Source organism: Oncorhynchus nerka, linkage group LG13 (assembly GCF_034236695.1).
Source record: "Oncorhynchus nerka isolate Pitt River linkage group LG13, Oner_Uvic_2.0, whole genome shotgun sequence".
Classification (NCBI taxonomy): Eukaryota; Metazoa; Chordata; class Actinopteri; order Salmoniformes; family Salmonidae; genus Oncorhynchus; species Oncorhynchus nerka.
This window is the reverse complement of record NC_088408.1, coordinates 30,208,382-30,234,845: the sequence shown is the minus strand read 5'-3', so window position 1 is coordinate 30,234,845 and position 26,464 is coordinate 30,208,382. Positions and strand designations below refer to the sequence as shown.

The 26,464-nt window shown below is 41.5% G+C and overlaps 1 protein-coding gene across 5 annotated transcripts; it reads right to left on the bottom strand.

The window, feature by feature from the left end:
• Positions 1-1,919: 1,919 nt before the first annotated feature.
• LOC115139331 (vascular endothelial growth factor A-A-like) lies at positions 1,920-25,878 on the bottom strand. 5 transcript variants are annotated; one of them, XM_029676574.2, is made up of 9 exons: positions 25,108-25,878; positions 23,315-23,360; positions 22,657-22,797; positions 22,182-22,378; positions 17,764-17,840; positions 10,257-10,289; positions 5,505-5,579; positions 3,544-3,687; positions 1,920-3,297 (listed from the first exon to the last, which is right to left on the bottom strand). In XM_029676574.2, the coding sequence occupies exons 1-9, from the start codon at positions 25,210-25,212 to the stop codon at positions 3,276-3,278; spliced, it is 840 nt and encodes a 279-aa protein (XP_029532434.1). In that variant the 5' UTR covers positions 25,213-25,878; the 3' UTR covers positions 1,920-3,275. The 5 variants fall into 5 exon arrangements, with proteins under 5 accessions (XP_029532434.1, XP_064882399.1, XP_029532435.1 ...); XM_065026327.1 differs by lacking the exon at positions 5,505-5,579; XM_029676575.2 differs by lacking the exon at positions 22,657-22,797 and having other exon boundaries at positions 25,108-25,876.
• Positions 25,879-26,464: the final 586 nt, after the last annotated feature.

The window sequence follows — 26,464 nt, the reverse complement described above, 5'->3', positions numbered from 1 at the left end:
TGGTGTAGTGGTTGTTGTTGGTAAGTGTATTGGATGTAATTGGTATGTGTATTGGATGTAGTTGGTTGGTGGAGTATATGTAGTTGATAAACTAGTAAGGTGGTGTATCAAAGCAGTTTTATATAAAAAAAACAATATAATTTGTAAATAATATGCTTTACACTGTCACAGAAAAACAAACATGCTATCATTGAAAAATAAACAATACGTACTAGGTAATTAGCCTAGTGGTTAAGAGTGTTGGGCCAGTAACCGAATGGTCACTGGTTAGAATTCCCTTAGCTGACTAGGCAAAAAATATGTCGATGTGCCCTTGAGCAAGTTGCTGGTTGCTCTGAATGTCTAATAAATGACTAAAATGTACTATTTTCATGAAATCATATACTCTTGAGATGGCAGTGCATTCGTAAAGTATTCAGACCCCTTGACTTTTTCCACATTTTGTTATGTTACACCCTTACTCTAAAATGGATTAAATACATTTCCCCCTCAATCTACACACAATACCCCATAATGACAAAGTGAAAACTGTTTTTGCACATTTTTTGCTCGTGTATTAAAAATAAAAACAGAAATAGCTTATTTTCATAACTATTCAGACCTTTTGCTATGAGACTCAAAATTGAGTTCAGGTGCATCTTGTTTCCATTGATCATCCTTAAGATGTTTCTACAACTTGATTGGAGTCCCCCCGTCGTAAATGTTATTGATTGGACATGATTTGGAAAGGCACACACCTGTCTATATAAAGGTCCCACAGTTGACAATGCATGTCAGTGCAAAATCAAGCCATGAGGTCCTTAAAGTCCTTAGAGCTGGCCGACCGGAGAAACTGAGGAATTGGGGGAGAATGACCTTGGTCAGGGAGGTGACCAAGAACCCGATGGTCACTCTGTAAAGGCTCCAGAGTTCCTCTGTGGAGATGAGAGAACCTTCCAGAAGGACAACCATCTCTGCATCACTCCGCCAATCAGGCCTTTATGGTAGAGTGGCCAGACTGAAGCCACTCAGTAAAAGGCACTAGACAGCCTGCTTGGAGTTTGCCAAAAGGCACTTAAACACTCTCAGACCATGAGAAACAAGATTCTCTGGTCTGATGAAACCTAGATTAAACACTTTGGCCTGAATGCCAAGCATCACGCCTGGAGGAAACCTGGCACCATCCCTATGGTGAAGCATGGGGGTGGCAGCATCATGCTGTGGGGATGTTTTTCAGAGGCAGGGACTGGGAGACTAGCTGGATCGAGGGAAAGATGAACAGAGCAAATTACTGAGAGATACTTGATGAAAACCAGAGCCAGAACGCTCAGGACCTCAGTCAGGGGAGATGGTTCACCTTCCAAGAGGACAACGACCCTAAGCACACAGCAAAGACAACACAGGAGCAGCTTCAGAACAAGTCAATTAATGTACTTGAGTGGCCCAGCCAGAGCCTGGACTTGAACCCGATCGAACATCTCTGGAGAGACCTGAAAATAGCTGTGCAGCGACGCTCCCCATCCAACCTGACAGAGCTTGAGAGGATCTGCAGAGAAGAATGGGAGAAACTGCCCAAATACAGGTGTGCCAAGCTCGTAGCATCGTACCCAATAAGACTCAAGGCTGTAATCACTGCCAAAGGTGATTTAACAAAGTACTGAGTAAAGGGTCTGAATACTTACGTAAAATGTGATTTCAGTTATTTTTTTATATATACATTTGCAAACATTTCTAGAAACCTGTTTTTTGCTTTGTCTTTATGGGATTGTGTCTGTAGATTGATAAGGGGGGAAAAAAACGACTTAATTCATTTTAGAATAAGGCCGTAACGTAACAAACAATTTCTAAAGGTCAAGGGGTCTGAATACTTTCCGAATGTACTGTAGGTTGCTAGCTGTAATATAAACACAAAATGGAAGCATTGACTTGGTAGGCCGAGCTTTCTTTTAGCAAGGGTTTATTGTTATTTGCGTGGTGGAGCTCAAGACAAGCATAAGCCTACTCTGCCTCTAAAAACACACACACACACACACACACACACACACACGCACGCACACACACGCACGCACGCGCACACACGAGCAGGGTGAAAATCACACGCAGCACCCCCACCTTAAAAAGGCCGTCCATACAAATGATCCATTTGAGGAATGTTTACATAAAGATTTTCTTTTCTTATAAAAGCCAAGAGCAGTGTCTCCTTGTAGCTAGGCAGAGAGGAGACGATAATGACATCACATAGCGGGGAGGGGGGAAACCCAAAAGAACATAACACTGTATATATAAATAGATCAAATTAAATACGGGTAGAGGACTGAATACTGAAAATACTCTAACATTATAAATTATCTATAGCGGACTATGACATAAGGGATATTAAGTATGTATAGTATATATACAGACAGCTTGCCATCGATACTATTGCATTCTGTATTGAGTTCAACCGCAGACAGCGTACCATCCCCCTCCCCTCCGAAAACAAATAAATAATTTAAGAAGCAGATTCAGGATTTCTCACTCTGAAGTGATCAGCACAGTTTGAGGCACAGTTTCTCAATGGAATCAAGCTACAGTATCAGTTGTTTCTAGAGGTTTCCATGTATATCAAAATCAATCATCAGTATCCCTTTAGAAGTATTAATGGCACTCCAAACCCAGTTCCACTGCTAGAAAGGGCAGCAAAAGACACAGTTCTAGCATTCCACAAGTTCTACACATCAGTTTTAGAACGTGCTTTCAGGTAAAATAAATTGTCAAAGGGACAGATCCCCATTTTCCCATTGGCTGTCCTGCCATTGCAATTGGGTTCCTGCAACGGGAGTCTATGGGTCAGTACTTTCCATCCCTCCAAGAATATTCTCCCTTCTTCTCTTCCTCCTCTTTTCTGCTGATTTATGTACCACATAGCTAGGTTGTTGTTTCTGATTCGACACATAACCACTCATATATATCCAGTGAAGAATTTGCATAAATGAAATTACAACAAAACTGCAGTCCGGTCACACGCCAGTGAAATACAAAACCACACAGCTGTTTGCTTTTTTATAATGATGGGTTTTAGTTAGTTTTCTTTTAGCAGCAATAAAAAATCTGTACTTTTAGTATATACAGATCTACATTGGGCTGATTTTTCTGTCTGTTCATTTTCTTTCTCTTTCTCTCTCCGCTGTTTCTCAGTCAGTCCAGAGGAATGCTTTCCACAGAGAAAATGAGCTTAGAGTTTAAAGTTCAAAGTGCTGAGCTGTGAAACATCTTGTGAATATTCCATCATGTCATTTCATCTGAAGTTTGGCCGCTCATCTTCTTGGCTTGTCACATCTGGGAGACAAAGAGAAGTAAGACAGGCATTAAAAACAGAGATGTAGGGCTGTATGGTTGTATGAAACACACACTTGATCTCGTGCTCTGGGAACTGAGTGCCAATGTCTTGGTCAGGTTCCTGGCTAATGGTAGGCTCTTATGTGGTCAGGAAATGTCACCAAACACCATCTTGGTTACCATACCGAGCTATGAGGTCAAGAGTGATAAAACAAAACTCCTCCTGACACCCACACACAAACATACCTGCAGGTCCTCTCGTTGAGCTCCAGGTAACGCGCCCGGCAGTGGGCATTGGAGTTTCTGCAGGAACACTGGCAGGTCAGAGGGTCCTGGATGAACCCCTGCTTCCTCCTCTCTGAACAGCCATCACAACATGGCTCGCACTGACTTTAGACAGACAGACAGACAGAGAGAGGAGAGGAAAAAGTGAAGGATGATGAAGAGGAGAGTGGAGGAGGAGAAAGACATAGGAAGGATGTTTATTAGAATGGTGTTAATATGGAAACAACCTTGAAAGTGTTTTTCTGACAACCCACACATGCTGCAACTTCATACTCCCAGTGTCACTGCCTATGTGTGAATGTTCTGTATGTGTGGGTATATAAAGAAGGAATTGTAGCATGTGACTGGAGGGTTGTACAAAAACAGACACTTTGCAAGCAGCAAAATTACCCCCAAAACCATTGCCCTCTCCCCAACTCATCCTATGCTGGCAGGGTGACCTCCTCCTACTGTCTCATAGGGTGGTAGGGGGGAGTGATTCTTGATGATTGGCTTGCCCACGTACAGTATGCATTGTTTCGGTTAGACATGCACCAGCAAGCTTTGGCAGTTACGTGAGGCTTACAACACAAAACACTGTCAAATTCAACACATCCCAAAACTCTCTTTTTACATAGTCAAATAAAACTCAGAGGTCGTCTTTGTGCGTAAAGATATGGGACTCGATTTTATTGAATTAAAATATTAAAAGTGTTGTTTTTCCCATACAGATGTATGATCTTAATATGACCACTCATTTGTTGCTGAGAATTTTCCTGCACAGCAGGAAGTGCAAACTTGCAGTGCGAGTGAAAATTTCAGACTTGATTTGCCGTAACAAAAAAAATTATGAACCCATTAATTATAATCCACATTTCCTGTTCCTGCAGGATTATTTTCCTGCTGTAGCAAACTGGCTCAAGTTAAGATCCTACACCTGTAGACACAGATTAGATAGAGAACCAGTAGATAAGATAATAGATCTGGTTTAAATGACAAAGAACACTAGAGAGACTGTACCATTCTGTTTCCACACAGAGGGGTTGATAGTGGACCAAACCATTTTCACAGACAGACATTCCATTGAGAACTAAAGGCAAAGCAACGTGAACAGAACAACTCTATTATTTGACATTAAACCCATTGCAGAAACATGAGCAACTCTTTCTATTGAAAACTAAACATTTTTTTTGTTGAGACCCATGGAGACAAAGTGAACGCACAAATAGAAGGGCTAAACAACTTGTTGGTTTACATAACCCAGAAAGAAACAACAATGTGATTGTCATCTCTCATATGCTCACATTGCAAACAAAGCCCAGATATGGCAGACGGAACAGCAAAAACCTGTTTGGAGGGATGAAAAGAAACAGAAGAAGAAAGGGGGAAAGGGCGAGTGTGAGACACAGCAAAGCGAGACAGACTCAACACTGATGTAGGCCTTGGATGATCCCCACAACAGATACCGGATTAGTTGAGATCGTCAGCAAAAAGCCATGCTGGTTGGTTCAGTTCTGTTATCTTTACCCTATCCCTCCATACTTTCCCTCCATCTCCCCTAGGGTTCCTTATCACCAGGGGGGTGGGGTGAGGGTGGCAGTGAGGTATGGAGGCAGGGTTATGGGTGAATCGCGTGAGTTGTAGTGATTTGAGGTTGAAGTCACCCCTAACCATAGATATAGGATCAGATGTTATTTATTATTCAGGGACGACTTCTACCTACTCCGGTGGGGTGGGGGTTCAGAAAAGCCTCATGCCAATTGATGCATGTGGTGGGATTGGGTGGTGGTGGTGGTATTGGGTGGAGGGGTGGGGCTGTGAATAGTGAGCGAGCAAATTAATTAATTAAAAAGGGGCAAATTAACTCCTCCCAAATAAGCTTAATAATCAGAAGTGCCACACTCAAGTGCAGGTTGGGAGAGGAGAAGGCCGAGCTGACATACGCTTCACGATTCTTTTGGTCATGGTTTTTCTTTCGCTTTCTCTTTTGACCTTTGCCCTTGCCTTTCCGGGGTTTTCTGGAAAAAAGAGAAAGAAGCACAACAACGCTGATACATCTGAGAGGAGGAGGAAAAGAGACACATATCAACCGAATAGAGAGTTCCGAGTTCAGTTAGTCAGTAAATCAAATCAATCGATCAATTGATCGTTCATTCACACAGAGGCTATAGGAGTGAGAAAATGCACTGAAATAGAATCAAATGGTCTCAATAAATCTAGTAAATAAGAATTGGACAAGTAAGCCTTGTCCGAGCCAGAAAGGCCCATGAATCTAGAAGTTCAAACTTTGTCACTGTTGTAGCTAAATAAATTATCGAAAGAACACTGGCTTCTAGACATTCTTAGACCAAAAAAGAAAGGGTTTCACAAGTTTAATATTTAAGTTTAGCTGTGTAAGCTGTTTTTTTTGCCAAACACTCCCTCAGCTACACTTAACATTCCCAAATGGATACTGGACTATAGATGGGTTGGTTGTTTAGCAACAAAACCGGCACTTGTGCAACTATGGGGCAAAATGGACAGGGTTGGCTTAGATTGTTGACAACGTGTAAACTATACTGAACAAAAATATAAACGCAACATGTAAAGCGTTGGTCCCATGTTTCATGAGCTGAAATAAAAGATCCCAGAAATGTTTAATATGCACAAAAAAATCTTATTTCTCCCAAAATTTGTGCACAAATTAATTTACATCCCTGCTAGTGAGCATTTCTACTTTACCAAGATAATCCATCTACCTGACAGGCATGACATATAAAGAAGCTGATTGAGCAGCATGGTCATTACACAGGTGCACCTGGTGCTGGGGACAATAAAAGACCACTAAAATGTACAGTTTCGTCACAACACAATGCCACAGATGTCTCAAATTGATGGGAGCCAGCAATTGGCATGCTGACTGTAGGAATGTCCACCAGAGCTGTTGCCAGAGAATTGAATGTTCATTTCTCTACCATGAGCCGCCTCCAACGTAGTTTTGGAGAATTTGAACGTCTGTCCAACCGGCATCACAACCGCAGACCACGTGTAACCACGCTAGCCCAGGACCTCCATATCCTGCTTCTTCACCTGAGGGATCATATGAGACCAGCAATCCGGACAGCAGATGAAACTGTGGGTTTGTACAACCGAAGAATTTCTGAGAAACTGTCAGAAACCGTCTCAGGGAATGTCATCTGCAAGCTCATCGTCCTCAACAGGGTCTTACCCTGACTGCAGTTTGGCGTCGCAACTGACGCGGGAAAATGCTCACCTTCGATGGCCACTGGCACGCTGAAGAAGTGTGCTCTTCACAGATAAATCCCGGTTTCAACTGTACCGGGCAGATGGCAGACAGCATGTATGGTGTCGTGTGGGCAAGCGGTTAGCAGATGTCAATACTATCAACAGAGTGCCCCATGGTGGCGGTGGGGTTATGGTATGGACAGGCATAAACTACGGACAACGAACACAATTGCATTTTATCAATGGAAATTTGAATGCACAGAGATATCGTATTGAGATCCTGAGGCCCATTGTCGTGCCATCATCTGGAAGCTGAAAATGTCCCTGTTCTTCCATGGCCTGCATACTCACCAGACATGTCACCCATTGAGCATGTTTGGGATGCTCTGGATCAACGTGTATGACAACATGTTCCAGTTTCCACCAAAAACAACAACTTTGCATAGCCATTGAAGAGGAATGGGACAACATTCCACAGGCCACAATCAACATCACAGTCACATTTTTAAGTGTTAATGTTTTGGATGGGCTTAAAATAACAAATGAGGGTCCACCACTGGGAATAAACATGCAACCTTCTGATCCGGAGTCATAGGATGACAGCTATCCACCACCCCCGTCCACAACACCCTATCAAAACCCAAGCCTAATTGATGGTAATAGCGCCCACTGTTTCCCCTAGTGTCCGGTTTTGAAGGCATTTCCCGACACCCTCAGGAAACTGACATACGTCCAATTTCAAAGTCAATCTTGAGCAATCTGCCTGTTTAAATTGTTTGATATAACAGTACAATGAGTTCCAGGTAATCTATTCACTTCCAGCAGATTTAACAGATGCAGGGTATATAACAAAATGTGACAAAGGAACATTTTCGTACAATGATTGGGTGAACCTAGACTAGAGTTAGCTTCCATAGGATGACTGATCAAGCCCATTGATCTTCAGAGTTCTTTTGTACCATCATTAACACCACTGTGACTAACTACTAGAGGTCGACCAATTAAATCGGCATGGCCGATTATTTAGGGATGATTTCAATTTTCATAACAATCGGTAATCAGCATTTTTGGACGCTGATTATGGCGGATTACAATGCAATCCACGAGGAGACTGCGTGGCAGGCTGACCACCTGTCAGCAAGGAGCCAAGGTAAGTTGCAAGCTAGCATTAAACTTATCTTACAAAAAACAATCTTCACATAATCACTAGTTAACTACACATGCTTGATGATATTACTAGTTTAACTAGCTTGTCCTGCGTTGCATATTATCAATGCGGTGCCTGTTCACTTATCATCGAATCACAGCCTACTTCACCAAATGGGTGATGATTTAACAAGCGCATTCGCGAAAAAAAGCACTGTCGTTGCACCAATGTACCCAACTATAAACATCAATGCCTTTCGAAAAATCAATACACAAGTATATTTTTTTAAACCTGCATGTTTAGTTAAAAGAAAGTTATGTTAGCAGGCAATATTAACTAGGGAAATTGTGTCACTTCTCTTGCGTTCTGTGCAATCAGGGTCAGGGTATATGCAGCAGTTTGGGCCGCCTGGCTCGTTGCGAACTGTGTGAAGACCATTTCTTCCTATCAAAGACCGTAAATAATTTTCCAGAATTTTAAATAATTATGACACAACATTGAAGGTTGTGCAATGTAACAGCAATATTTAGACTTCTGGATGCCACCAGTTCGATGAAATACGGAACGGTTCTGTATTTCACTGAAAGAATAAACTCTGACTGAGCGGTGGTAGGAGGCAGCAGGCTCATAAGCATTCATTCAAACAGCACTTTCCTGCGTTTGCCAGCAGCTCTTCGCAATGCTTGAAGCACAGCGCTGTTCATGACTTTAAGCCTATCAACTCCCGAGATTAGGCTGGCAATACTATAGTGCCTATAAGAACATCCAATAGTCAAAGGTATATGAAATACAAATGGTATAGAGAGAAATAGTCCTATAATTCCTATAATGACTACAACCTAAAACTTCTTAACTATTGAAGACTCATGTTAAAAGGAACCCCTTGCTTTCATATGTTCTCATATTCTGAGCAAGGAACTTACAATTTATCTTTTTTACATGGCACATATTGCACTTTTACTTTCTTCTCCAACACTGTGTTTTTGCATTACTTAAACCAAATTGAACATGTTTCATTATTTATTTGAGACTAAATAGATTTTTATTTATGTATTATATTAAGTTATAATAAAAGTGTTCATTCAATATTGTTGTTGAAAAATCATAATCGGTCAACCTCTACTAACTACCCAGGAGGCCCCTCACCCAGGGCCTGATTAATGCAGGGGCTTACATGGGTTGAAGCCCGGGGGCCCAAGGCCATAGGGGGCCCTTGAAGCAGAGCTACATTTAAAATGTGTATATATATATTTTTCTTACTGCAACCGCCAAGAGGCAGATATATTTTTATTTAAAAAGTTTCACAGTTAAATTACTTCTTCATTAGGCTCATAAAAAAAGTGTGCACTTGCAAAAGGGTGTACACATATGAAAACGGGAGGGGTGCCCTAGAAAATATTTAAGCCCCAGGGCCTACGATTTCTTAATCCAGCCCTGCCGTCACCACAGCATGGTCAGATGTAAAAGTTGAGCAAACAGTAAAGCACGGTAGCATCAAAAACAAGAGTTGAATGTCCCCTGGGACATCTCAGTGTAGAAACATGGTGGTCAGGGAGCACTAAAGCCATCAGCCTTCAGACTCATAAATGGTTAAAACAAGGTCAGTCAGATAGGGTCTCAGAAACAAACCCTTATCTATACCGCTGGACACATGACATATAAAACCTAAATACAACCAAAGACCCTTGTAATCCTCTAGGTTTAGGCAATAGGACAACTAGACAATCCCATGTAGAGGTGGAAAAATAAGTTGAACGAAAACAAGAAATCCATTAAAGCTAGACTCATTAACACACACAAAAAAAATGGTTAAAGGGGGTTTCTAAAAACACACAGTTATATACACATCACAGGATCCTGTAAAACATAAAGTAAAGGAATGAACCCTGAGACATACTTAAAGGCAGGTACAGAGAGAAGGAATGTAAACAGAGGAATGTAAGGAGCAGCAGGTGTATATAAAACGACATTAGATGACAGGAGCAGAGGACATTGACCTCATCAGGTGTCACTTGTTCACCTGGGTGAAGCATTTTGGGGTTTTCCGTGTGGCTCACCTGAGAGCTCAAAGGGCCATGAAATTAGAATGAATAAAATGGATGTGATTCTTTGTGAGTTCCAGGAAGCTCATTGGATCGGTGCCACATGGTAGTGTGAGTGATCATTTGATATGCTGTGTGTAACAACACACGTTTTAAGAGAGAAATGCTACAAATGTGTGAGCACAGGAGAGAGAGAACAGTGAAACATAAAAGGAGAAAGACAATGACAAAGGGATAGACATCGCTTCTCAAATCAACATAGCGCAAGAGTCTGTACTCACTTTTGTCTCTGTTCTTTCACTTCTTTCTTTGGCCTGAAAGATAGAAACAAATATGTTACCTTACAGCCCTTACCTTACTAATAAGCATGCGCCTGTTAAGGAAATGACTGAAAGAACTGTTAAATCCCATTGCATTGATGAGGAATTGAAAAATGGTATGGTTGAGAAGGATGAGGCAAAAGGTATGCCATATAAATATGCCATTACAACTGATTGGCAAACATACTGCAAATTGAGTAATCTAAATAAAAAGAAAACTATACTATGAAACAAAAATAAATGCTATGAAGAATGACAGTAAAAAAAAATTGGAGCACCTTAAATTACATTTTGGGCAAAAAGGCAAACTTGGCTCCATCATTCATTGAAACAGATGGCTTGTTCATCACAAAACCCACTGATAATGCCAATTACTTTAATGATTTTTCCATTGGCAAGATTAGCAAAGTTAGGCATGACATGCCAGCAACAAACACTGACACTACACATCCTAGTATATCTGACCAAATTATGGACAAGCATTGTGCTTTTGAATTACGTAAAGTGAGTGTGGAAGAAGTATTATTGTCTATCAACATTTACAACCTGGATGGAGGGTTACTGAGGATAATAGCAGACGATATTGCCACTCCTATTTGACATATCTTCAATTTAAGCCTACTTGATAGAGTGTGTGCCCTCAGGCCTGGAGGGAAGCAAAAGTCATTCCACTACCAAAGAATAGTAAAGCCCCCTTTACTGGCTTAAATAGCCGACCAATCATCCTGTTAGCAACCCTTAGTAAACTTTTGGGGAAAAATGGTCTTTGACCAGATACAATGCTATTTTAAAGTAAACAAATTGACAACAGACTTTCAGCACGCTTATAGGGAAGGACATTCAACAAGCACAGCACTTACACAAATGACTGATGATTGGCTGAGAGAAATTGATGATAAAAAGATAGTGGGGGCTGTTTTGTTAGACTTCAGTGCGGCTTTTGACATTATCGATCAATGTCTGCTGCTAGAAAAATGTATGTGTTATGGCATTACACCCCATGCTATAGTGTGGATTAGAGGTCGACCGATTAATCGGAATGGCCGATTAATTAGGGCCGATTTCAAGTTTTCATAACAATCGGAAATCGGTATTTTTGGGCGCCGATTTCCAATTATTATTTTTATTTAAAAATATATATATATATATTTTTATACCTTTTATTTAACTTGGCAAGTCAGTTAAGAACACATTCTTATTTTCAATGACTGCCTAGGAACTGTTGGTTAACTGCCTTGTTCAGGGATTTTCACCTTGTCAGCTCAGGGTTCCAATCTTGCAACTGCATAGTTAACTAGTCCAACGCTCTAACCATTGCACTCCACGAGTAGCCTGCCTGTTACGCGGATGTAGTAGAAGCCAAGGTAAATTGCTAGCTAGCATTAAACTTATCTTATAAAAACAATCAATCATAATCATTAGTTATAACTACTGATCCAGTTTAGCAGGCAATGTTAACCGGTTGAAATTGTGCCATTTCTCTTGCGTTCATTGCACGCAGGGTATATGCAAGTTTGGGCTGCCTGGCTCATTGCGAACTAATTTGCCAGAATTTTATGTAATTATGACATACATTGAAGGTTGTGCAATGTAACAAGAATATTTAGACTTAGGGGTGCCACCCATTAGATAAAATACCGAACGGTTCCGTATTTCACTGAAATAAACTTTTTGTTTTCAAAATGATAGTTTCTGGATTCGATCATATTAATGACCAAAGGCTCGTATTTCTGTGTGTTATTATGTTATACTTAAGTCTGATTTGATAGAGCAGTCTGACTGAGCAGCAGCAGGCCCGTAATCATTCATTCAAACAGCACTTTCGTGCGTTTTGCCAGCAGCTCTTCGCAAGCACAGCGCTGTTTATGACTTCAAGCCTATCGGCCTAATGGCTGGTGTAACCAATGTGAAATGGCTAGCTAGTTAGCTGCATGTGCGCTAATACTGTTTCAAACGTCACTCGCTTTTAGATTTGGAGTAGTTATTCCCCTTGCGCTGCAAGGGCTGCGGCTTTTGTGGAGAGATGGGTAACGATGCTTCGAGTGTGGCTGTTGTCGATGTGTTCCTGGTTCGAGCCCAGGTAGGGGCAAGGAGGGGGACGGAAGCTATACTGTTACACTGGCAATACTATAGTGCCTATAAGAACATCCAATAGTCAAAGGTATATTAAATACAAATGGTATAGAGAGAAATAGTCCTATAAATACTATATTAACTACAACCTAAAACCTCTTACCTTGGAATATTGAAGTCACATTTTAAAAGGAACCACCAACTTTCATATGTTCTCATGTTCTGAGCAAGGAACTTAAACGTTAGCTTTTTTACATGGCACATATTTTACATGGCACACATTTTTACAAGGCACATATTACTTTCTTCTCCAACACTTTGTTTTTTCATTATTTAAACCAAATTGAACATGTTTCATTATTTATATTTGAGGCTAAATTGATTTTATTGATGTTTTATATTAAGTTAAAATAAGTGTTAATTCAGTATTGTTGTAATTGTCATTATTACAAATAAAACAGTTTTTTATTTTATTTTTATTTTAAATCGGCCGATTAATCGGTATTGGCTTTTTGGTCCTCCAATAATCGGTATCGGTGTTGAAAAATCATAATCGGTCGACCTCTAGTGTGGATAAAGATGTACATGTCTATACAGATGGTGCCATTTTACGGGCTCCTAACCATTGTGCTATTGTGTGTGTTTTTTCACGTTATTTGTAACTTATTTTGTACACAATGTTTCTGCCACCGTCTCTTATGACCGACAAGAGCTTCTGGATATCAGGGGGAAAAAAGCCATACGCAAACAAGAAAATGCTCATCCAGAGGTGGCATTCCTAGAGGCTGGGGACTTGACTGCAGGGAAACTTAAATCCGTTTGACCTAATTTCTACCAGCATGTGACATGTGCAACCAAAGGGGAAAAAAACACAAGACAAGCATTACTCCACACACAGACGAGTACAAAGCTCTGCCCTCGACCTCCATTTGGCAAACCTGACCATAAACTATCCTCCTGATTCCTGCTTACAAGAGAACTTGTAAGTACCAGTGACTCGATCAATAAGGAAGTAGTCAGATGACGCAGATGCTAAGCTACAGGACTGTTTAGCTAGGACAGACTGGAATATGTTCGGGGATTCATCGGATGGCATTGAAGAGTACATCAGTCACTGCCTTCATCAATAAGTGCATCGATGATGTCGTCCCCACAGTGACCGTACGTACATACCCCAACCAGAAGACATGAATTACAGGCAACATCCGCACTGAGCTAACGGCTAGAGCTGCCACTTTCAAGGAGTGGGAAAGAAATCCTGCTATTCCCTCTGACAAACTATCAAAAAGGCAAAGCGTTAATACAGGACTAAGATTAAATCGTTTTACACCGTCTCTGACACCCGTCGGATGTGGCGGGGCTTGCAAACTATTACGGACTACAAAGGGAAACACAGCCGCGAGCTGCCCACACGCCTACCAGACGAGCTAAAAAAGTTCTATGCTCACTTCGAGGCAAGCAACACTGAAGCATGCGTGAGAGTATCAGCTGTTCCAGACGATCACGCTCTCCGTAGCCGATTTAAACAGGTCAACATTCACAAGGCCGCAGGGCAAGACGGATTACCAGGACGTGCACTCCGAGCATGAGCTGACCAATGGACAAGTGTCTTCACTGACATTTTCAAACTGTCCCTGACCGAGTCTGTAATACCAACATGTTTCAAGCAGACCACCATAGTCCATGTGCCCAAGAGCCCCAAAGTAACGTGCATAAATGACTATGGAACCGTAGCAGTCACGTCTGTAGCCATGAAGTGCTTTGAAAGGCTGGTCATGGCTCACATCAACACCAACATCCCAGAAACCATAGACCCACTCCAATTTGCATACCGTCCCAACAGATCCACAGATGATGCAATCCCTACTGCACTTCACACTGCCCTTTCCCACCAGGACATAAGGAACACATACATGAGAATGCTATTCATTACCCACAGCTCAGCTTTCAACACCATAGTGCCCTCAAAGCTTATCAAAAAGCTAAGGAACCCTGGGACTAAACACCTCCTTCTGCAACTGGATCCTGGACTTCCTGACGGGCCGCCTCCCGGTGGTAAGAGTAGGTAACAACACATCTACCACGCTGATCCTCAACACGGGGAACCCTCAGGGGTGCGTACTCAGTCCCCTCCAGTACTCCGCTCACCCATGACTGCATGGCCAAGTATGACTCCAACACCATCATTAAGTTTGCCAACGACACAACAGTGGTAGGCCTGATCACCGACAACGATGGGACAGCCTATAGGAAGGAGGTCAGAGACCTGGCAGTGTGGTACCAGGACAACAACCTCTCCCTCAACATGATCAAGACAAATTAGATGATTGTGGACTACAGGTAAAGGAGGACCGAGCATGCCCCCATTCTCATCGACGGGGCTGTAGTGGAGCAGGTTGAGAGCTTAAAGTTCCTTGGTGTTCAAATCACCAAAAATGATCAAGGTCCGAACACACCAAGACAGTCGTGAAGAGGGCACGCCTATACCCCTCAGGAGACTGAAAACACTTGGCATGGGTGCTCAGATACTCAAGACGTTCTACAGCTGCACCATCGAGAGCATCCTGACTGGTTGCATCACTGCTTGGTAGGGAAACTGCTCGCCCTCTGACCGCAAGGCACTACAGAGGGTAGTGTGTACAGCCCAGTACATCACTGGAGCAAAGCTTCCTGCCATCCAGGACCTTTATGCCAGGCGGTGTCAGAGGAAGGCCCTAAAAATTGCCAAAGACTCCAGCCACAATAGTCATAGACTGTTCTCTCTGCTACCGCACAGCAGGTGGTACCGGATCGCCAAGACTAGGTCAAAAAGGTTTCTTTTAACAGCTTCTAACCCCAAGCCATGAGCCTCCTGAACAGCTAATCAAATGGCTACCCGAATTATTTGCATTACCCCCCCCATCCCCCATGTTTACGCTGCTGCTACTCTGTTTATTATCCATGCATAGTCACTTTACCTCTACCTACATTTACATATTATCTCAATCACCTCGACTAACCTGTGCGCCTGCACATTGACTCTGTACCGGTAGCCCCTGTATATAATCTCGCTACAGTTATTTTATTGGTTGCTCCTTAATTGTATTTTTCTTAAATGGCATTGTTGGTTAAGGGCTTGTAAGTAAGCATTTCACTGTAAGGTCCTGTTGTATTCGGCGCATGTGACAAATAAAATTTGATTTGAACAGAACATAGAGGGTGTTCTCTGATGGAAGCCTCTCCAACATAATCCGTAAATCCCTAGGGCAGCTGTCTAGGCCCCTTAACTCTTTAAAATCTTTAACAACAAGTAAAGCCAGTGTGTCTATGTACGCGGATGACTCAACACTATACACATCAGCTACTACAATGACTGCAACACTTAACAAAGAGCTTCAGTTAGTTTCAGAATGGGTGGCAAGGAATAAGTTAGTCCTAAATATTTCAAAAACTAAAAGCATTGTATTTGGGACAAATCATTTACTAAACCCTAAATCTCAACTAAATCTTGTAATGAATAATGTGGAAATTGAGCAAGTTGAAACTGCTCGGAGTAACCCTGGATTGAAAACTGTCATGGTCAAAACATATTGATACAACAGTAGCAAATATGGGAAGAAGACTGTCCATAATAAAGTTCTGCTCTGCCTTCTTAACAGCACTATGAACAAGGCAGGTCCTACAGGCCCTAGATGTCACACCTGGACTACTGCTCCGTTGTGTGGTCAGGTGCCACAAAGAGGGAGTTAGAATTGGCTCAGAACAGGACAGCACGGCTGACCCTTAATACACGGGGAGCTAACATTAATGACATGCATGTCAATCTCTCACGGCTCAAAGTGGAAAAGAGATTGACTTCATCACTACTTGTTTTGGTAAGAAGCATTGACAAGGTGAAGGTACCGTGCTGTCTCTTTAAACTACTAGCACACAGCTCGGACACCCATGTATACCCCACAAGACATGCCACCAGAGGTCTCTTCACAATCCCCAAGTCCAGACCAGACTATGGGAAGCGCACAGAACTACAGAGCCATGACTATATGGGACTCTATTCCACATCAGGTAACTGACACAAGCAGGAGAGTCAGATTAAAATTAAAACAGGTAAAAATACACCTTATGGAACACAGCGACTGAAGAGACACACAAAAGTACAGACACACGCATACGCATACAAGCGCTAGCACATGCACTCTACACACACGTACATTGTAATATTGTTGTATGATGGTATTATACATTTTGTTTTGTAGATATGTGGTGGTGTAATAATGTCATATGATGTACTGTTTTTTCTATTTGTTTTATATGTAATGCAAGTGCCTTAATGTGTTTGGACCCAGGAAGAATACTGTTGCTGCTGCCTTGGCAACAGCTAATGGGGATCCGTAATAAATACAACATCTAGCCCACCGTTTGTTTCTTTGTAAACAGATTCAGATCATCAACAGTAGACAGATAGATAGGCAGGATTCAGCTTGGGTGGCCCTGTAGCACTCTACTACTCTAGTGTTTTCCATCCCTGATCCCCAAGTAGTCATGACAAAGATGGCTTTCTCCCTGGCTTATCTCCTTGATTTGTTTTCACACACACACACACACACACACACACACACACACACACTGATAACAATAGCCGATTCTCAATTCTATTTTGTTGCTCATTTCACTATAGCTGATTATGGAGCAACGAATCCTCTGGCTCACAGCTAATCCAGTGTGTACAGGAGGCCAAGAATTGTGAAACGTCACATTTCATTTCACAGTACTCGCAATTGGTTCGTAGAAAACCATGTAAAACATTGCAGTCTACTTATAAACTAGTTAGAGTCGTGAAAAGTGATTTACAAAAGTGTTTATTAATGGTTAACAAACAATGAATTAATGGTTTGAGCAGTTTATATGGTGGTTATGAAAAGGTGGAAAATTATACACACTGAATGTAGGCTAGAAATCTTTATAAAATGTTAAATAAATGAATAGCTATGGCATTAAAGGAAAAGCTGATACATGGTTCATACCATATCACTGTTCTGTGACCTGCAAAGTATCTCAGAGTAGGAGTGCTGATCTATAGTAGGATCAGTTTTGCCTTAAGATCATAATGAATATGATAATATGGACAGGAGGGATCTGATCATAAATCAGCACTCCTACTCTGAGACACTTTGTGGATACAGGCCCTGATCAGTGCTCAGTGTGATTGTAGATGGCACCCGGAAGTAGGAACGGACACTTCGTTATCTAACAGAGACAATCAATATCGCTGTTTACAGTAAATTCCCCTGAATTCCTTGTAGAAGACCTCCATATGCCCTGAACTGAGAAGAACACTGGAGTAGATAGTAGGTAGGTGTGTGTGTGTGTGTGTACATGCAGCAAGTGTACAAAATAATACTTAAACACATCTTACCTGCATTCACACGCACTGTGTTCTGTAAAACTCATAAAGATATTATTTTCTTGCCTTTGGGGTTTTATTCTTTTTATCTGTGGAAACAAAAACAAGAGAAGACAGAGTCTAATATAGAACAGTCAAACATACTCACAGACTCTCTCCTTTCCCACCATATACTAAAATATACTATACACACACACATATACTGTTTACACATTTTTATACAACGGGTGAGTCTAATCCTGAATGCTGATTGGTTAAAACCGTATTCCAGCCGGTGTCTATTCCACAAGTTGTCACCGGCTAAATCTATGACGTTAAAATGCCTATTTACCCTGTTCCACTGTCTCATCAGCCCAGCCAGGCAACTTATAAACTTGATCTCCTCTATAAAAGCATCTAGGCATTATCTCACATTTCTTTTAGACTAACACTTCGTTTTCAACAGGGGAGATTAAAAAAAAACTTCAATCTGTCTCTCCGACAATTGCAACATTGTTTCAATATTCAAATTGGATCTCCCGCTGTCCCATAGTAATGAACGAGTCGGGACAAGAGACAGGCGGGCAACATTTCTTAGCAATGTCGAAATCAGGAATCAGCTATAATAATATTTAGGGATCTATACAAAAAAATGTCAAATGAAAAAAGTTAAAAACGAAACGCAGATAATTTGCAGTCTTTCCAGCTTCAGTTTGAAGTGATTGTGTTACTGTAGCTATGTTGTTTGCTAGCTCCTATGAACAACAGTGTCCTGACGAGTGAGCACATTTTCTATGCCAGGTGAAATCGAGTCTCATTAGCTCATTGTTATGGATATAGCCAAATAAATGTCAATAGAAAACAGCTTAAACAAATGCACACGCAGCTACGCTTCTGTTATTCTGTCTGCACTTTTTGACGTAACTGTAAGTTAGGTGTAGTTGGCTAGCAAGAAAGGGATAAGACCGTTGCTAGCCAGTATGGAACATTTAGATCGAATGACTGCGTTGCGTCCATAGATGCAGAACAAAAAGACTGAACGACTGGGTTGCATCTCTAGCAACCCTAGATTTGTGTCGGACTATATCTTGTGGAAGGATGAAATAGTATGAATAAATTAATCAAAACGTTTTTAATTAAAATGTGTCAATCATTATTTTAATATGTTGGTAACCCGTTGTATAAAAGTGATAATGCCCTCGAAGACAGTGTTTCGAGGATATATTGGCACGGTTTGCCGGCCCGAGACGAAATCGGCTTCTCGGGCATTATCACTTAATTATACTATTGCATTGTTGAATACCTGTTTCTGATTGGCTTGAAGGGCATTCTAGAGCATGCATTATTTCCCTATAATGCACAGTATATTTGCGCGGTAGAATTCAATGGCTATAGTTCATTCATACATGTTCTATGTTTGAGCTACTTTTGAAAGAAAAATTCAAATTGAAAACATGAATTGGCATTGTTGAATTTGATTTTCATAATGGCGAGCTAGGACTGATGGTTTGGTTAATTAAACTAGAAAGTCTGTACCACGGCAACTACTGTAGGTAGTTGCCAATATATTTGGTATATTTGCACGGTGGAATTCAATGGCTGTAGTCAGAGATGGGGACTTGAGTCATGTGACTTAAATTTTGCGACTTAAGATTTTACTTGTCAAAAAAAACAAAAAAACTCTTGACTTTGACTTGAGCATCTATGACTTGTGACTTAACTTGGACTTCGCTGTATGACTCGATAAGTCATCTCGCACACTATGTAAGCCTATCTGTCCTTCATATCGGAGTGCTGCAGGTTCTGTGCATTCTGTTCTGTGTCTTGAACAATCAGATTCACGGAAATCACAGGTTGCGCAGGCCAGGTACAAAGCACATCCTTTAGCAAAGCGCACGCCGCCCCACAGTATTTATTTAGCAAACGTGATTACACATTACTACCGACATACTGCAGAGGAGGTCCTCACCACTGCATAAGGGTGGGAAAAACTGAGCCCTGCCTTTCCCAAATTATGTGCTGCCCAAACACCCACACTTGTTCTGTTTTTATTCCTTTAATGTCCTTGTTTTTTGAGGTGGGAGTTGAGCAGGGTCTGTGTTTTGTTTACCTCTGAATCAGAAGACTGACTATACTGGCACACTTTACAGTGACAAAACAAGGGTTATGACACATTTTTTCATCAAAACTTCACAGAAATGTTGCAGCAGCCTACACCTAAACTGTATGGGAAGAAAACGAGACAATTTCTCAGTTTGATCAACTCGGCTACTACATAGGCAACTACAGCCAGCAGCTGCATAGGCTACAGACAATGCTCCATGTCCCCTTTAGCCAGGGTTCTGTAGCCTATTTATAGCCAATATATTTGTGTTAGGAGAAAATGTGAACTTGATCAAATTTGGTTTAGGCTATATTCAAACTTGGGCTGGCTGGCTGGGCTACCATGAACTTTTCAATCCAAAAGTATTAAATTAAATGAATCAAACAACACAATACTGATTACATAAATAGACTGTGTGAGTTACTTTTAATTGCAGTTGCATAGGCCTATACAATGCAAACCTGCATAAAGCAAGCTCAACCCTGTGAGTTCTATTGTCCAATTGCAATGGTTGTGTCTGTGTAAAGGAAAGTATAGTTTTAAAATATAATTCATATTAACAAGTACAAGGTTGCTGCAGTCTAACAGGGTTTCCATCCTCCCAGGAATTTTCCAAAATGTCTTTAAAACCATTTGACCCGTTTAGAAAATATCTGTATACCTAGGTGGCAGGTAGCCTAGTGGATAAGGGCATTGGGACAGTAACCGAAAGGTCGATGGTTCAAATCCCCGGGCCAACTAGGTGAAATATCTGTTGGTGCCCTTGAGCAAAGCACTTAACCCTAATTGCTCTGGATAAGAGTGTCTGCTAAATGACTAAAATGTAAATCTAGTCCCATATAAATAAATACCTTTTTACAACTACTAATTAATCACTTATTTATACCTGGTTTGGTTACCAGATTAGGAAAACTCTGGGCCCCAGGGAAAACCATTTGCCCCACTACACTGGGACCTAGTGCCACCTGTGCATTAAGCCATTATTGCATTCGGTTTCAAAGACGCTGTGGTAGTGGGGGGAAAAGGGATGCAGTTTGTAAAACATGTCAGTCCAAAAATCACAGATGCATTGCAATGGCATAAAACACAACCATTGAGGACTCGAAACCCAAAATTAGGGACTTGTGACTTGACTCGACCTGAGCTGAGCTGTGGAACTTGGGACTTTACTTGAGACTTGCCCATTATTACTTGGGACTTGACTCAAAACTCAAAGATTAAGACTTGAAACTTGCAAAATGGTGACTTGGTCCCATTTCTGGCTAACATGTTCTACGTTTGAGCTGCATTTGAAAGCAAAAGTCAAATTGAAAACATTATTGGCACTGTTTAATTTGATTTTCATAATGGCAAGTTAGGACTGATGGTTTGGTTAGCTAAACTAGCAAGTGTGTGTGTTTGATTACCATGGCAACTACTGTAGCTAGCTACTTCAGTTGATGTCGAACACATTTCTAGCGGCAATGTGTCAAATTATAGCCATGGTATAAAAGGGATAATCAACTTGGGCTCTATGTCTTCTCTGGAAAATAATGCAACTTCGTGGAAGCTTCCACGTTGTTCATTATTGTCCATAGAACGCGTAGCCCCTCGTTGATTATTCCTTACATACATCTACATACATAGACACACATAACTTGAGACACGCATGTAGCATAAGGGTATATGGATTGTCAGAAAGAGGCTGGAGAGATTCCTGAAAGGGATGTTATAGTATGTGAGGATAGGGGGAGGTTAGAGGCTATGGATGTGGTGTCTCAATGTAGGAGGTAGGGGGATCCATATGCCCAGGGCATATTCAGGGCATATGGACGTCTTCTACGATATTGATTGTCTCTGTTAGATAACTAAGTGTCCGTTCCTACTTCCGGGTGCAATCTACAATCACAGTGAGCACTGATCAGGGCCTGTATCCACAAAGTGTCTCAGAGTAGGAGTGCTGATTTAGGATCATGTCCATAACATGAGGATAGGGGGAGGTTAGAGGCTATGGATATGGTGTCTCAATGCCTTAATCCATATCCACGTCGTCGGTGGCCGGAGAACAGTGGGTTAATATATGGGGTTAAAGTTTAAAGGGCTCTCACCTCCATAGTGATGTTACTGTGTTGTGAGGGGACATGGGGGGATAGAGGAAATAACACAAAGAGAAATAAGTATTGGGTTACATCTCCATTATGTTATAAATGCCATTTTGGGGAGGTGTCCAGTCTAAATGTAAGAGGTAAGGGGTCAGAGGTCAGTATCTCACCTCCTTGGTGATGTAACCGGTATATGTAGAAGTAGGGTTGTAGAAGAAGTGTGAAGGAGATGTAAGGGTTAAAATATAAAACGCTCTGTCTCTCACCTCCATGGTCATGTTATGCGTGGAGGTTGGCGTGCACTCTAGCATCTCATCGTTGCAGCAGCCTGCGCAGCGCGTCAGCACCACACAGGATGGGATAAAGATATGTTCTACCTCCTCTGGGTACTCCTGTGCGATCTCTACCAGCAGCTCCCTGGGCTGACATAGGCTCTTATTGTACACCTCCATGAAGGATATCACTGAGGAGAGACATGCACATACATTTAGTATACCAAGAACCTATACACACATACTGTAAATGATCAACAAACACAGGGCTGTTGTGGCAAGATCACACATGCACATTACAAAATATACATCTACTACATTAACTTCCCTTCAACAACCAGCATCTCCCACTGGGATCACCTATATACGAAAATGTATGCACGCATTACTGTAAGTCGCTATAGATAAAAGCATCTACTACAGTACATGCCATATGTACATTATATATTTTATTATTATATTATCTCACCCATCAAGGTGTCTCTCTCATTTCCTCTCTCACTGTGGCTCTGGTATGCTTCTGTACTGACTCCCTCTTTCAATCCCTCTCTCAGCCCCACAAAGTTTGGTACCTTCTGCACTGAAGCACTAAAAACATTGTAGCCTGGGGCTGCACATGTTGGGAAAGACATTGAGACACCACAGACAGACAAAAACTCTGATTCCTCTTGGAGAGTAAAGGAGAAATGGGAAATCATTGCACACCCCCCTGCAGTGTCCTATACCAGCCAAACCAAACATAGTATGAAACAATATCACATAACATTCAGCTTCTGATCGAAAGCAGCTCCTTTCCAAATATTTTGTGCAACTTATGCTTGTGTAAAGAACCCATGAGGGCCAGAGACTCAATTCCATTCTATAAAAACCTCACACAATATTTCAAATGGAATTCATGGATATTTTAAGTGAAAATTGACAACATTCTATTTGAAAAGTGTTACAATGGCTTCAATGTTGGAGCCTATTCAGCCAACCTGAGGACCTAGTGTAGTTACACTTCAGTCCACTAGAAGGTGTGGGTCTCCCTGTGCTCTCAATGTGAACCACACAAACCCTGTTTCCTTGGCAGTTTGCCTTCGAGGGAGCCCAATGAAAGCCCTTTTCCCACGGTGCCTTACACCTACCGCCGTCATGCGAAATCCTCCATCCTTCTTTCGGTATGTGGGCACTCTGCACGGGAGAAAGGAAAAGGGGCACACAAATTGAAGGTTAGATTGTAGCCTTACATTTTTGAATGTCATATTCCAGTGCAGTTCACATTCACTTAAGTGTAACCAAAGAGGCTATGTGGTGCAGACACAATTTGACATTGGCGCTGTCAAAGATCAACCAGTTTGTTTGTTTTGTTTCAAAGCCAAGGCCTACATTGTCATTCACTGTGAAGATTGAAGAAGTTGTAAGCCTGTTTGCAAATGTTACCATTTAATTCTCTATGCGAGTGTAGGCTACGCAAACTCAACAGACCACACTTGTTAATTGTTGCTACAATGACCCGTATCCAGCCCACAGTTTGCGACATTTCTCCACAGTGGGGATTGATTGTCAGCAGTCCTCCCACAGTGGTTGGCATCGATCCACTCATATGCAAGCACGTACGTACACAGGCACGCACACACATCATCATCATCATACACACACACACACACACACACTTGTGCAATTTCTGCCCAGGATTGCATGAGGCCTGGAGATTCATTACCAAGTGGCTTTCACTGAGGACTACTGAGTTTAGTCGGAACAATGCAAGCGCATAATATCTACCTCAACCTGTGACCGCTGCTACCAGTTCTCACAGTCTCACGTCAGAATTACACGTTAATCCATGTTTTAAACGTCAAATGTCAAAGTTGTTCCAAACGTCAAATTTCAAAGTGTTTAAGGTTATGTTTCAGCACTAATTCCAAATGTTTAAGGTTAGGCATCAACTTCGAATGGTTAAGGTTTGGGATAGGCTTAAAAAAATATTAAATCGCTGGATTCAAACTTGCAATATTTGTAATCAGAGGTAGATGCTTATGCCCATCCACAACACTGAAACCTACTTGAAGGCATTCATTGAAAATTTGGATTTGTTCTTATTAACTGACTTGCCTAGTTAAATAACGGTAAAAAGAAAAAGGTAACAACACTCACTGTTTGCCCTAGTGGCCAGTTTCCACATAATATCCTGACTTCCTCTGACATGGACAGACGTTGAATACTGACTTGTAATCATGGGTGACTTGGCTGGACCATTTTCACCCCAACCTGAAAAGTCTCCTAAAGAGCTATATTGGTTGGGGGTATTATCATAAAAACGTTTGCCCAAGGGTCATGTGGAGGCTTCAACATTTTGATTAATGATTTGCAAACCAGTATAGACCTACATCAATGTCTACCTTTTAATTAGTTAAAGTAATGTTAAAGCCTTAATAAAATATGAAGCCAATGCACCATTTTTCAGAAATGTCCATTTAAGATGTAGTTGGGTAGTGGTATTCCGATAGTGCCTATTAAAATGAAACTGTAGGATCGAATGTGCAGGCAGCGAACCTACTGCCATATCTCTGCAAATTCAAAATGCCGCTGCGCCTTTAAAAGAGTAATAATATCGCCAAGGTGGTTCTGAGCAGGCCCGCAATCACCAGTCTAGACTAAAGTTTATAACATTCGTTCAAAAACATTAGATAAGCCTATTCCACCTCTGAACGACAAAACACACCACACCACACAGTAAATACATGAAGTTGGAACAGTGTCAGATTTGCTATTTAGATGTATCCGATGCCACGAAACATTGTGAGGTTGTTAAAACATGAGCAATGACCTAACAAGGGGAGCGACAAGGACGACCTACACTTGACCATATTTCACAAATATAAACACATTTCTTGACGTCCATTTAGAGACCCTGGGTCTGTTATGATACATCATTTACCTTGACAGCTGACAAATACAGAAGCGTCAGGAGAAACAAGGTTATCAAACTGTCAACAAAGTTCATGATTGAAATTCCAAATGCAAATGTCGATTTAAAATCCATGCGGGTCGTCTTGCGATTTCTTCCAAAGCATTTGTCAAATTTAAAACCGTAGGTTAATAACAAAATGTAAGAACTGTTAGAACTTCTGTTAATGGGGGACGGGGGGTTGCAGTGGCGTCAAATCCATTTTGGTCCCACGGTCGGAGCAGGCAAGACACCTGAGCAGAAATCCCTTGAGCATAGCGACTTTCAGCTGTTGCCAATAATTTTTAAGATATCCAGAAACATGAAAATCCAGGACGCGTATCTTCTCACATCGTTCTGAAGTAGACCTTTATTTTTTTCAAATAAATTTGCAATCCACATTACAGAAGTGATTCCATAGGTCTACTTGGTGTACCAGGGGTCTCCAAATGAGTGTCCATTGGAAAAGGGGAACATGCGATTACAGAAACTCCCACTCCTACTGTATGTCAACCCCAGAATTGTGCTTACAATAACATTCAAAGAATATACTCTGTTTTACGAGATCTGTCAAAACTTCCAAACATGACATAAAATGCGGTTTAATTTCGCGTTCTCCTGGTTTGAGTGATCCCAGTTCTCATCTACCCTACTGTCGCTAACGCATCACCGTAAAATAGTTTTGGAGGTCTACAACTTGTCCCCCTGGTTCCGTCTCTCGAGCGGCGAATATACTGTCGAATTGTCGTGCAGCACAGAGGGATTGGAAGCCCAGGGTGAGAATTTCAATTGCATTGGCTACTCCTCGGGTCCTCTCTCCTCACCTCCTTCGCAAAACCCATTGGATGAGAAAGTCAGAGGTCCCTCCTCTCTGACATTCTCTTCCAATGGGTTTTCAGAAGGAGGCGAGGAGCGAGGAGAGGACGCAAGGAGGTTGAAATTGAGAAAAGTACCGAAAGTGGTTCATTGGCTAAAAGGAGGGGTGGGCGTGGTTACCCAATCTTGACAGATGTGTGAGGTCAGATCGCAGTGTTCTGATACTGACCGCTTGTGCAGTGAGATTCATCAATCAAACCTTGACAATGGCCGTGTGGATCACATCCGTAATATATCGTGGGTAAATTCAGACTGACTGACTGACTAACAAATAATAATGAGTATTAAGATGCCCGACTGTAGAGTCAGTCGGGCTAAAATGTTGAACAAGCCCTTTAACCATAGGCTGAGCTTGGGTTTCAAGTTTGGGAAAGCAAATTTTCGTATAAAAAATGCACCTTTATAATAAAGCATTCCATGCATCTTTGCATTTGCAGACTTCTAGCCTAGTATTCTTAATGTGATCATTTGA

Coding starts and splice junctions, on each gene's coding strand:
- LOC115139331 (XM_029676574.2), bottom strand. CDS start 25,212: ATGGATTTTAAATCGACATTTGCATTTGGAATTTCAATCATGAACTTT. Junction 22,379..22,656: donor TGAGAGAGACACCTTGATGG/GTGAGATAATAT, acceptor GTCTCTCCTCAG/TGATATCCTTCATGGAGGTG. Junction 5,580..10,256: donor GTGAAAGAACAGAGACAAAA/GTGAGTACAGAC, acceptor TCTTTTTTCCAG/AAAACCCCGGAAAGGCAAGG.